The sequence below is a fragment of the Vigna unguiculata genome, chromosome 11 (assembly GCF_037176805.1).
Source record: "Vigna unguiculata cultivar grain cowpea cultivar isolate G323 ecotype 2 chromosome 11, ASM3717680v1, whole genome shotgun sequence".
In the NCBI taxonomy this organism is placed as follows: domain Eukaryota; kingdom Viridiplantae; phylum Streptophyta; class Magnoliopsida; order Fabales; family Fabaceae; genus Vigna; species Vigna unguiculata.
In genome coordinates, this window is record NC_140802.1 from 15,515,666 (window position 1) to 15,530,005 (window position 14,340).

At 31.7% G+C, this 14,340-nt stretch overlaps 1 protein-coding gene and 1 pseudogene across 2 annotated transcripts; both read right to left on the bottom strand.

Annotated features, from left to right (window-relative positions):
- Window positions 1–403: 403 nt before the first annotated feature.
- On the bottom strand, window positions 404–6,745 carry LOC114170194 (disease resistance protein RGA2-like; annotated as a pseudogene). The gene is made up of 3 exons (XR_014986399.1): window positions 3,968–6,745; window positions 2,043–2,168; window positions 404–747 (listed from the first exon to the last, which is right to left on the bottom strand). The product of XR_014986399.1 is annotated as a disease resistance protein RGA2-like (transcript).
- Window positions 6,746–7,432: 687 nt separating this feature from the next.
- LOC114170596 (uncharacterized) lies at window positions 7,433–9,035 on the bottom strand. Its single transcript, XM_028056106.2, has 2 exons — window positions 8,521–9,035; window positions 7,433–8,324 (listed from the first exon to the last, which is right to left on the bottom strand). The coding sequence occupies exons 1-2, from the start codon at window positions 8,741–8,743 to the stop codon at window positions 7,531–7,533; spliced, it is 1,017 nt and encodes a 338-aa protein (XP_027911907.1). The 5' UTR covers window positions 8,744–9,035; the 3' UTR covers window positions 7,433–7,530.
- Window positions 9,036–14,340: the final 5,305 nt, after the last annotated feature.

Sequence of the window (14,340 nt, forward strand, 5' to 3'; positions counted from 1 at the left end):
GTGATGAAAAAACCTAGCTGCGGCGTGGATGCGTTTTAGGCAAAAGGAATAGAATGCGAGGCAGAAACCTGATTGCATTTGATGGTTGTTGTAATGGGCACATAATGGGCTTTAAACAATCCATGCGTGGCTTGGCCCAATATAGTCTGAGTGATAGAACGTGGTAGAAGGAATAACGTTAATGTATGCTGCCAATCCAGCTGCAATTTGCTTGGTGTGTTGAATGGGTTGCCCGAGACACAATTAGGAGGGATGTGTACGGGTTGGTATGGAGAAGAGTTGGGCCGCAGGCCCAATCCAAATTGCTTCATTAATTGGCAGCTTGAAAATGGGCTGCATTTAACAAAAACAAACCAAATTAGATAATATTTATTCAATTAATAAAAAGGGAAATAAAAGAAACTAAAAGGAATGGGCTAGCCAATAGCCCAAGCTATGAGCCTTAATATGGTCACATCACAAAGCAAGCATACCACTTTTGCCTCACCAATATTGCCTAGCGTTGCTCATGACTCGCCAGATGCAATGCGCTTCCAGACCGCCTGACGGGGGACACGTGCCGCAAGGCACCAAGCGCCTCTACACCCACTGTCTACATGTATCGCCTGGCGAAACACACCTCACCGCCAAACGCCACTCATAACAGGGCTCTTCTAAATTGGTAGCTTTTGCCTGGTGGCCAATCACCACCGCCAAGCACTATACCAGACTAGCGTAGTACTGGTTTTTACTAAGCACCGTAGACCCCTGTTTCACGCATTTTCACTCATGTCAATCATATTTACTCTATATAATAGATAATTCCAACATGCTATGTGACTCATATAACACAGTTTCATTATTTCACACTTAATCCATAGATACACCTTATCTTTCTATCTATCAACGCTTTAAGTCAAGTATTCCCTTACACCATAGGATCCATATTCATCACTATTAGATTACTATCTAGTCTTGCACACACAAATTGCCCATTTCCAATAGAGGTCTTTCCCACGTAAAAAAAAAAAATCCTTATCATACAATAAACCTATATCACATATCCCACTAGTGCATATTCATTTAATACTTCTTGTTCCTAATGGTTATATACCTCCCAACTCCAACAATGCTTTTGTTTAATAAGGTTCCCTATGGTATTATTATTACAATAATGATGCTTCCCCTTTCCAATTAACCTTCAAAATATATATATATATATACATATATATATATATGTATATATATATATATATATATATATATATATATATAACATATATATATATATATATACATATATATATGTATATATACATATATACATATGTATGTATATATATATGTATATATATATATACATACATATGTATATATGTATATATACATATATATACATATATATGTATATATATATATATATATATATATATATACACATATATGTATATGTATATATACATATATATGTATATATATATATATATACACATATATGTATATATATATACATATATGTGTATATATATACATATATATACCCTAAACCTCTATTTAGTTAATTTCTCAATCCCATATATAACAATATCTGATTTCCAAGAATTCTAGACCCATCATTTCTCCTTACAGCCACACAATTCTTCCTTCCTTGTGCTGGCGCCTGATGGCCCATAGCTTGGCGCCAAGCGATGCTTCAGTCCTGGCAACCCATAATGGCTCCACCTTGCCAAGGTTTCCAAATCTCCCCAGTTGGTACTTTCTCTGCCTATTTCTATTCGTTCTCTCTCGAATTTACATACAATCAGACTAGTGTACAACCCACACACATTCTTTACCAATTTCTAGTACGATTCCATCACCAATTAGTTTCACAACATCAAACCCCCAACTTTCCAAACCCTAAAAACATATTCATACTATTCCATCCAATTTAGCCACCAATTACACGAGAATTCAATGATATATGACATCTAAACATTCCCAAATCATTAGAACTTGCTTTCTCCCCGATCAGAATCCTCCTAGAACACACAAAACATCAAAATCGAGTAAATTTGACTCACATCGCTTGGCGGTTGTTCATCGCCAGGTAGTTCATCAAAATCCATAAACTGGGTTGGTCAGACATGTGTCACCTGGCAGCTAGGGGTATGCCGCCAAGCGGCAGTTCATCGTCCACCAGGTGATTTCTGCAAATTTCCAAAAACATGAAATTAAAGTAAAGCTTCCCTAAGTGATAATTCATATAATGCTAATTATATTATCACTCATCATGATCCAACACATTATTAAAATAATAATAATTTAAATAGCACATAAATGACATACATAGGGCTTGAACTCAAGTCCTCTCACATAATAAAATACTTTAAACCATTTGAACTAGTACTTTTCCACATCATATCAATCAATACTTAATGTCATAAAGACTTCCACTACCCGCATTTATTAATTATTTATTTATTTATTTAATTAAATTTCACAGGTCTTACATCCATGACCTGTTTTTTGTTTGCACTCCAACACCATATCACTAGTGTTAATCCAACCCTCATTTGTGTATTTAGAATAGGGAAATTTATTTTGAGATGAACAAGAGACTAATCATAAACGGTCTAGGGGAGCAAATGAGTAGGAAAATGTTTTTGAAAAGCACATTACAAGCCTACAAAAGTCCTTAGTGATCCTTGCTCCTTAAAAGAAAGATGGTCAATTGAAATGAGATGTAAAACTAGTGAAGGCTCAAAAGCATTGGTAGAGTGAAATACATAAAACCATGGTGGGAAGGGAATCAAACAATGGGAAACTGCAAGGGATTTTTCAAACTCTTTGATCTCTTTGTAAAAAGGGAACCTCTTCACCTTTTGCCTTCACCAAGATAATTGCAGCTAGTTCTTTTTTGACTGATCTGTTTGTCACTAAAATATTGTACAAATCTCTTGATTTTGGTTTGTTTGAGGACAAACAAAGTTCTAAGGTATGGGCATGTGATAAGTGTCTTCGTGGCATCAAAATGCATAACAAATAATACACTTATCTTAGGTTGAAAAGTTGCTTTCTCTAGGAAACATGCCTTATTTTGTCAAATCAACATGCCGCATACTTTTTGGAATACTAAATCAAGAATCCTAATAACAAGCCACTCTTTTGTAAGAAATTAAAAACAAAAAGGAGTCAATTGGCTGAGTCACGCCAACGTAGCTTAGCCACAACAATTAAAAATATAGGACACATTCAGAAGACCTTCTGCTAGGCCATAGAAATGCTGCTGAGTTATGCACTTGAGCTTGAGCCAACAATAAAGAGCAATTCATGAATGACATCCCAACACTGAATCATGCACTGGACTAAGCACAAAAGTAAGGGCATTCTAAGAAACTATTAGAAAAAAAGAAAAAAATCCTACAAAAAATTTTGTAGAAGGTTCGTAATTTCATTGCAATAAAAAATAATCGAATTCGTTTCCATTTTACACGACTTTAGTTTAAATCATGTTTCATTAAACTCGTATCATTCGGATACAATTTCACTTCAACTAAAGATTATATTTCATTGAAATCGTATACGACTTAATTTAAAATTAGAAAAGAAAATAACAAAATACTCGTGTACCATATTACCAAAGATCATATATGAATATATATATATATATATATATATATATATATATATATATATATATATATATATATATTTATTGCAAGGTTTCTTTTAAGAAGAATTATACAGATTATAATAATATATGATCTTTCCGTTAATTCATCTAATATGATCAACATATTTATACGAATTTACAAAGCTAACAGTAAAATGGTGACTAATTTAATCGATCAAAGACACACATTAACCTTAAACACTTAATTAACATGGAACCAGAAAGCTAAGACCCATGAAACAAAATTTAAAAACAGTATTTTCAATTAAGAAAAAAAGTTCACTTCTTACAATTTAAGAACCATTTTCAATTTAAAAAAGAAAAAGATTTTACCTTTCTTAACATGAGCGACCACTTTAATTTCTGGAAGGAGATCAATTTTCCTCTTCCCTTCTCAGATGTAGCGAAGGGCAATTGTAAATCTCCAATTCTTCCAAACTTTTCAGGTCCAGGCTCTTAGGAAGACACGACAACTTGGAACAGTCATCAATAACCAGTTCCCGAAGCAATCAGGCAAGGATTCCACGTTCGGAAGATCCCGCAATGTTAAACTCCCAAGCAAGGGAAGGCGTCCAAAGCAGTCAGGCAAGGATTTCAGCTTTGGTAGATCAAGTAATGATAAACTATGAAGCAAAGGAAGGTTCGCAAAGCACCCAGACAGGGATTCCACGTTCGGAAGATCCCATAATCTCAACGTGTGTAAAGAAGTCATACGTTGTAAACTCTCATGCATATGTTCCACCTCTTTGCATCGGTAAACTAACAAATCCTCAACGCATCGAAAACCTGATGACACGTTGAATTTTCGACACCCCACTATTGCTAATTCCTTGAGGGAAGAAGAACTTGACATCCACAGTGGAAAGTTTGCACCGTTGTATCCTTGCAATGTCAAATTTTTGAGTTGTTGTGTATCAGGTTGAAGGGCTTCAAGAATCTCCTCAACGTTTTGTTGTAACTCGGATTCTTCGTTTTCATCCCATGACTAATACAACTTGTTAAGTTGCTTATTTGACAAGTTGGCTTCTTTGGCATCTGTGACACTTTTCACCTTTTCAAGATGCTTTATGTGAAGATACCCTTTGAGTTTTAGTGGCCCTACCTCTGCTAAATGGAACCCTCTTTCACTGCCAACGAAATAAGCGCTTAATTTCTTTAGGGAAGTTAACTTCCCCAAATGAGGGGGCAAGCTTGATAGGTTGTAGCAATCCTTCAAAGAGAGTTGTTGTAGAGCTTTTAAGCGTGTTAATCTGTTTGGCAACTGTTTGAGACGATAGCAATAGTCTAGTTTCAGTATATGCAAATTCCACAGTTTTCCTAATGATTCTGGAAGAGTTTTAAAGTTGCCCTGTGAGAGATTTAAGTATCTTAGATGTTTCAAATGATGAATTGAATTGGATAATTCTTTCACTGCTGTGCACCAAAGCACACGCAAAGTGTAGCATTTGAAAACAACAGGGTAAAGTTGGCCAATATAGGTTCTCAAAGATTTTATTTGATGCAACTGCATTGAATTAATGGATTCCTCGGATACACCCCACGCAGCTCTATGATCTGCGAGATGGTGGATTGTGTCAGGCAAGGTAGTTACATCATTGTCATCTGTAATGCAACAAACATCTTTTGCAAGAAATTGTGCAAGATCGTGGACAAGTTTCATCATTACCAAGTTCATCTGTTTCAATATCTTGAAATAATGATCTCCAGTATAACTCATTCCACGTAGAATCACCCGTATCTTCAGCATCAAACGTTTCACCGGATGGAATGAATCTATTACCCATCCATTGTTCAATTAAATCTTCCTTACTTATTGTTTCACCTTTGGGAAATCTTGCACAATATGCAAAACACTGTCTGAGTTTCATTGGTAAGTCTAAGTAACTTAATCTCAAGACAGGTATTACACGAGTTTTTTTCATGTTGTTGTAAACTCCACAGGTTGCTTTCCTTGACATAGAACCATTCTTTTTGCTCTCTTTTGAAACCCAACATGCCTCCCATTGTTTTCACTGCAAGAGGCACTCCCCTACACTTCTTAACTATCTCCATCCCTGTTGCCACAAGCCCTTCCTGTTGTACCTCATTTACTCCAAAGGCATGTTCTTTAAAAATTTCCCAACAATGATTATAAGATAACACCGGTAATTCATGAGGAGGCACTGTTCCTATGCTAGCTGTAACTGTGTTTGGGAGGCGTGTGGTTACCAAGACGGAAGAACCCTTTCCCCCACAAGACAATAAGAGAGATTTCAGCTGCGACCAACTCTCTAGTTCATCAATCCATACATCATCCAAAACAAGCAAATATCTTTTTCTTTGAAGCAGATCTCCAAGTCTTATTTGTAGTGGTTCTATATCCATATCCTCACAGGGATGCGTAGTTGCTGCTTCAATGATAGCCTTTATCACTCTCTTCAATTTGAAATCTTCTTAAACACGGACCCAAATTCTTAACTCAAAGTGGTTGATTATCCCCTCATGCTTGAAGATAAGCTGCGCAAGTGTTGTTTTTCCAACTCCACCTTCACCTACAATTGTATAGACTGATGCATTCTCAGAATGAGAAACATAACCAGCCAAAAAGTCTACAATTTTATCTGTATCTCCTTCTCTTCCATAGACTTTTGATTCAGTGATGAATGACGTTGTTTGACGCCATTCAATTACTCCACTATCTCTCCGGGGAACCATCTCCATCTTAGTCAAGTGAAAGTTAGTACTTTTTTCAGCAATTTCTTCCAATCTCTCACTTATTTTTTTCATTTTCTTAGCAATTTTGCAGCGAAAAGCAACATTCTTGGGATGAAAAGAGGATAAGCAAGAGGTTTGTACCTTGTTTGATGGCCCACACTTGAGTCTTTGATGCTCCAATCTCAATGGTTCAAACGCAAACTCATCCAAGATGTCATCCAGTACGTGAGCTGCATCTTTTAGCTTTTCCAGCCAAACTCACCCAAAGGCATGTTTCTGCTCAGCATCCTCAAGAGTTGACATGATTGTAGCGAGCAAACTGGCAAGCCTTTTAATGTCTTGATTGAAACCCAAGCATAGTCCAAGCTCGAGTGAATCCAAATTCTCAAGCACAATTTCAAGGATAGCCGCAGCCATGTTGCAACTCAATGTAGACAGAAGAGGAGGGATTGTATGAAGCAACAAGGAAGAAGATTCACAAAAAACAAGTTTTGTGTGCACTTAACATGTGGTTGCCTACCAAAAACGAATTGTAAACAAGCCAAGGTTTCTCAACCAGTAAGGCAGGGATCATTTAATGCAACAATCTCGAAATAGTTTATAACAGCTGCATGTACAACTCACCAGGATTCCCATAATCACTGATCAAATTTCTCTTTTCTATTTCTGTCTCTCTCTTATATAGATGGGATTTGGAGTGTACACAAAGTATTTCCCTTTTTTCCCTGTTTCTGAGATTCTAGAAATAGACTTATTATCTGCTAGATTAATTTTCATTAGCCTTTTCTTTATTCCTTTTCCCAAAGGGCTTCTATTTCAGATTCCTACATACCACAAGCACCTTTTGGGTTAGGTGACAAATAAGAGTAAATTATAAGTAATGGCATTGATAGTTCTGATAGGTTCATTAATAAATCTATAATCTGGTAATAAATTGTATATCAAGAAGATAATATAATTGATTTGATGGAACTTGGCATGATAGGTATCGTTCAAAGAGTCATATTAATGTTTCTGCCTTAATGAAGGTTGTGGATTTGTACTTTTCAGTTGTGTTATATTTTAAAACTTTTATTCAAATACAGGACTCACAGAACATTGAAATACAACAAAGAAGTAACAACTTTTCAGACATTAATTTTAGAAATACAACAAAGTAATAGGCTTATTCATTTTTTGACAACACTAATGAATGAGGGTTTTCATTTCTTGCAAACGATTCCCAAGCCATAGGAAAACTTGGAGCAATCAAGGGTGGCCATGAACTCTGGAGTGAGTTGAGTGGGCTCAGTGTGATGGGAAGTAAGTGGAGAGAAGACACAAGAAGCACAGTTGGGAGAAAGCAAGGAGGTAGTCCTGTATTTGTCCTCTCCTCCAACAACAGGCATTGGAACACCAACCTTTGCAGGGTTCTCAAAATCTTCCCTATAAGTCCTTCCAAGCACACCATCCACCTTAGGAGACAACCCAAAGAACCTGAATTGAACTTCCAAGTGAGCAAAGCAATCATCCTCAGGCACTTGGTAGTTGTGAACTGCATCATCTTCTTTGGTCACTGGCACCACATTCACCAATATTTCAGCAACATCCTCTATGGTCACTATCACACTGTTCCTGGCAGCTACTCTCTCCACTTTCACATCTTTTTCTGGAGAGTGCCAAGAGGAGAGAGGGCCCTCAGGAAGAACCAAATGGTCTCCATTGTATGTGAATTTGAGATGGTCAACATCTTCATTCCATTGAGGTGTTTTGGGTGCTTCAAGTGATAAGCTTTTGGAGTTGAAGAGGATTCCAAGGGCTTGAATCCATGTGTAGTCTCTGGCTCTACCTTCTGGCCTGTGTCCAATGAAGCGAGCATTGATTTGAAGGGAAGAGTCTGAAACTAAAGAGAAGTGTTCATTGCTCTTTCCGTGGAAGTAGAATACTCTCCCATCCCCACCAATGAAACGCGGATCAAAGCAACCTGATCCTGGCGCATTGCAGTTTGGTTTCCGACCTTCAAATCACAAACACCAACTTTATATATCATGCTTGTTAATGCATCTTCATACACTACATTCCACACAAAAATCCTAACTATTTAAAAAAACCAAGTTTTAGACCATTTGAAAACCTTGCTCTACTTCAAATAACTAGCAAGGACAAATTGAAGGGTATAGAAAGAGAAAGAATGAAAAGATGGTTTGCCTTACTTCTGCATACAGCCCTGCATATGGGTTTGTCGCAATCAATGTGACAAACCTTAGCCTTAGGATCTGTTGATTCACTGCTGGGACACTCATTCGGACATCTAATGTATTTTCCATAGCATCGACTTCCTTTGGTGCTACATTGTCTGTAATAATATGCATTGGCCTGCACACTCAAACATGACACAAACAGTGACAAAGCAATTATGATTTTAGTGATCTCCATACTTAAACTTTTACTTGATGAAATATGAGAATCAGAGAAGAGAGTTAGGGCCAATTAATTGATGAAGCAACAGAGTCTCTTCCCAACTATTTATAGATGTAAAATGGCCTATGTTGCTTGCTTATTGTGAAGGTGGCTTTTGCAAACTTGTTGCCTAATCTATTTCTGGCTCTAAGTTAAAGCACGAACATGGGTTTGGATGATTGAATGAAGAATCCTCAAAGGGATTCACATAATTGTTGTCTTCTTATAGAAGGGTATATGAATTTGAAGGTGTTAACTGATTCCTTCAACTGCAAAATTGGTGTATCAACTTCTGAGCAATGGACATGGCAAGATTATGGGAAAGATAAGGAACTAGGCCATGTGAGAGGGTGAGATAATATATTAATTATAAATTTAGGATGTTTTCTTGTACATGATGATATATAACACTAAATTACTATTTTATTTTCGACATAGAAATCTTGCAATCTTTTAGGTTTAGTTTCTTGATTTTAAATTATTAATAATTTTTATCTTGAATATTTTTTATGAAATTGTTATCACTTAATGTATAAATTTATTTTACGTTCAGTTTAATTATTCGTAATTATTTATTATTTTAAGTTAAATAAAAACAGAAAACATATTATAGTTATCGTTTTAAGACTCTACATATATAGAAGAAAAGCATTATATTTGCTGTTTTCTCACGTAATATTTAAAATAAAAAAGTAAATAAATTATAAATTAAAAATAATTAGTAATTAATAAATTAAAATTACATAAAATAATTCTTAATTCAAATAATAAATAATATAAACTAAAGTTACAACTAAAATTATAATCCTAGATCTTACATGTTGAAATATATTGTTGCTTAATTCTATATAAATGATTTCGTAAGGCTCACGCGTTTCCTTGACAAAAAGAAAGGAAGAAGAAAACATTTTACCGTCCATAAGTATATGCTTATTATCTTTTTAAAGTACAATTTATCTCTTATTTATTATAAACACAGCTTTTCCATTAAGCATAAAAAGAAAGTCTCCACTTTTACTTTTTCATATTTACTTAACTTAGTTGTGCAAAATGCATGTATTACTGAAAAATGTATTCACGTATCTTCATGCACATTAGCACTAAAATGAACCCTCTGCGGTACATCATATAAAGTATATGAAAAGGGGTGTATACAAATACATCAAAATACAAAAAAATAAATAATGACTAAGTCAGATATAGAGAAACATAAATTTAAAATTAAATTTTAGATTAGATATCATTATGTTAGCTCATCATTACCAGGGAACAATTAATTACTAACATTTTTTATAATATTCATAATATATTATTGTGTTTATTGTCATCTTTTACTTTTAATAAATAATTGTTTTTTTTATTATCTTATTTAATGAATTAATTATTTACGTTAGAGAAATATTAAAATTATAGGAAAAGAAAATTCCATATATCAATAATGCAAAACTTCTATCTACAAAATAATGAGACGAAAAATATTTTTTACTTTGTTGTTTAGTTATATTAAAATTACTTACAGCAAAGATAGAAGGTTTAAGTTTAATTTTTATTAATATGATAGATAACATATGAACATAAATTTGTGTTGCAGGGTTATTTTTCTAATAGAAGAATACCCGGTCATCACCCAACTTCTATTCAATCCGGCTCAAAGTACGTGTATGGAATAACGTATAATTATTTTTTGGAATCCAAATATTCTTTGGATAATTTTAATTTAAGTCTAAGATGAATGGATTATAGATGTTTTATGTGTCATTTTCATTAATTATGATGATTTGTATGTCATCACCTTACATACTCTAATTTTAAACTATAAATTATAATGTATATTAACTTTTATATGAGTATTGTTTTATTTATAAGAAAAAGAAATAAAAAAGTGAGTCAATGTGTAAAATTTACGTAAATTGTAATATATGATTATGCTAAAGTGTTAGGAATAGGACTACCTCATACATGTAGCATATGTACAACGAGGGATCTTCACCAAAATTTTTGCGGGAGTCAAAATAATATACTCAAAATTTATATATTTAATATTATTGTAAATAATTTAATAAAAATAATACACAATCTAATATATTTATAATTATCAAAGAAATTACACATATCTAAAGGAATATTTATCGTTTTTTCATATTTTTAAACTCATGGTAATTGAATTATAATTAATTTTTTCAGTTACTTTTTTCGATGTAAATAATCATATTTTCTATAAAATATTCATCTTCCATTTTATTTACATTCATTTGATTCAAAAAATATTCACAAGCTTTCATTTCATTGTTATGCGATAAACAACCACATTATCATGTTTTCATAGTTTCTCTATCAATTTTAAAAAATAAATTTATTTATTTTTCATTAATATAACTATTTAAAAAAAAATCTAAGACTAAAAAATAATTTATCGTAATCTAATCAAAAGTTGAGAGACATAATTACTAAAAAAAAACTATGATGAACAAGTTACAATTAAAAATCGACTATGAAAAATCACATAGTACATTGTTTCTTCTTCTATATTAATAAAAAATAAATAAGGTCATGAGATAAAAAATAATGCTAAATGTTAAACAAATAGTTCACTATCAAGTGAGATAAGAGAAAATTACCTTATTTATTTATTTAATAATAAAAGAGAAAATATGAAAAAATAAGGATTAAAATATTGAGTTTATGTCTAACTTTTTTTAGTAAGAAAAGAAAATAAATAAGTACGAGAGAAGAATAGAACATATAAATAAACTCAAAAGACAATGAAAGAAAAAATAAAAAAATATCTTAATAATTTTATTTCTTTATATTTTTAATTTTTAATTTTATTATTTATTATTGCACTTTATAAAATAAATAAAAAAATACTTAATTTAATTTGTATTAATTTTGAATCTAATATTATTTAATTTAAAAAATATAAATAGTTTTTAAAAGATTTTAAAAATTTATATAATTTAAAAATAAATAAATAAAAATAAAGCAAAAAATATAAAAAAAAATTTGGGGGAGGGGGGGCCGTTGCATATGTAGATAGACTTTTATGATGCTAATGTTTGCCCGAAAGATTTTATACTTGTTGGAAAAATCTAAATGAGTTAAAATCACACATTGGATAGAAAAAACAAAAATTAAACACTATATAAGAGAAAAAAAATCCATGAAGTCGTTGTCTTAAAGTTTTTGGTTAAAATTGGTATCAAATACCTTATGTATGTAAGACTAATGTCACAACACATATATAACTACAATCTCGGAATGACTACCTCTATATAAAATATAACCCATCAATACTTCACTGTGTATCAAGTAAAGGTTAGCATCTTCTAGAAAAAATCATATTAAAAAGTGTGTCATGCATGTAATGTAAATTAAATTTGTAGTTTTCATGCAATAAAAACTCATTATCGAAGACTATTCTAAGATTTTAAGATTCATGATTCTCACACGTTCACACCAATCATAATAAGATATTAATCTTGATCCATGATAGACCCAATGAGGTGCTTCTTGAATCTCGGTTCTTGACCTCCTTTTCCAATATCTATCTCTTTGCCTTTCTTCTCCTCTCACACTCTTTTTCTTTATGGCTTATTATGAAAGAATCTTATGGGCATAGACAAAACCCTAGTCTCCTTTTATAAGTCATTGTCCATTAAGTTTGCTTAGGCTTTATTTTATCTTTATTTTTGGTTTATTACGACTTTCTATAATAATCAATAGGTCCTTATATCTTATTAAATCACAATTGTGTCCATCATAATATTTCAAATGAGTCACATAATAAAATTAATTCTAACATGTAAACATTTAAGTGAATGAATAACATATTTCTCATGAGTTGGAGAAATATGTCATTAGGGATAACAACGAGGCGGGGACGGGTTTCGCTATCCCATACCCATTCCCATAAAAAAAATTCATCCCCATCCCCATACCCAAACCCAACGGGTATCAAACTTTTGTCTCATCTCCATCCCCACTAGGTAAAAGAAACATAATATTATCAAATATTCAATATTAGAAGGATGATTCTTTTTTCGATATCAAATACTTTAAAATAAATTATAATTGTTTACGTTTTAGATTAGAATACAAAATAAAATTTCATGAGAACCAAAACATTTATTAAATTTACAAACATTAATGAAACCTAGTTGATAAAATTTAGAATTGTTTTAAAAAAAATATAAAAGGAAAAAAAATCAAATTAAAATATATTAAATGTTTGTTTACTTCAATTTTTTAAATTATAATGAATCTCTTTTTTATACACTAATAAAAGTTATAATACATCACTTGATCAAAATGACGCAAAAAACAAATAATAAACATAATAATAAAATTTTAACATAGATCTTGTATCTTTTGAACTTCAATATATGTTGGATGGTGATAAAAAATTATTCATGGCAATTACATTAAATTTTTATACTGTAGTAAATAAAAATTAGATAAAATATATCAAAATAGTATTCTACATGATGAAAATAAACAAAAAATAAAAATATTAAAAAATTAACAAATGTGTGTCTTATAAACAATTTGGAGACTATTGAAAGGAATCGCACAAAGGAAAACAAATGTATAATTAAGGGTAGGATAATATGAAAAATATCTTATAGATCTAAGAAAAATTTTCAAATATCAACATATATACTCAATGGTGGTTGAGAAATAACAAAAAATGTTTTAGCGAAACAAAAAAGTTCTTCAAATGAAACAAAAATCAATAATATAATAAGTAATTTTTTTATATTACCTAGTAAATGAAATGTTTATGTTATTAAACACTTAAATTGAGAGTATTAAACATTCTCATGTGAGAGAAAAATATACAATAAATAAAAATATTAAAAAATAATAGAAATATTCAAATTTTAGAAAGATTTTTTTTTTAATTGACATACATCATTTTAACATAATTACATAAATGTTATGATAAGATAAAAAATATATTGGAGATACGAATGATTTTCATAACAAACCAAATAATTAAAATAAATAAAAAATAGAAATATATATATATATATATATATATATATATATATATATATATAGGTTACTTAATCAGTTGTGAATATTTTAATAATTTAAACGATGATGGAGATATGGCGGGGACGGGTATTATGGCGAGGATATGTACATCCCCATCCCCATCCTCATACCCAATTGAAAAAATCGGGAATTCTCCATACCCATATCCATACCCAGTCAATATGAGAATTTCTTGTCAAAACGGGAACGGGTTCGGACAATACCCACGGGAACATGTTTATTTGTCATCTTTAGGTGTCATATTTAATAGTATATAAATAATGTAGTTGTAAGTACTTTATTTTTGTGCGCTAAATAAAATTCCATAATTACATAACATTGAATATCATGTTTTCACAGTGAAATTAAAGTAGTTGTAAGTACTTCATATTTTGTGTGCTAAATAAAATTATATAGTTAAATACTTTAGTATAGTTGGATGACATATCGAAAGTTTTCAATTGAAAGAGAAAGTTATTAGTACGAAGAAAGGTAGTATCTTACGAAGAAACATATAAAGACGTTAAAAAGTGTCA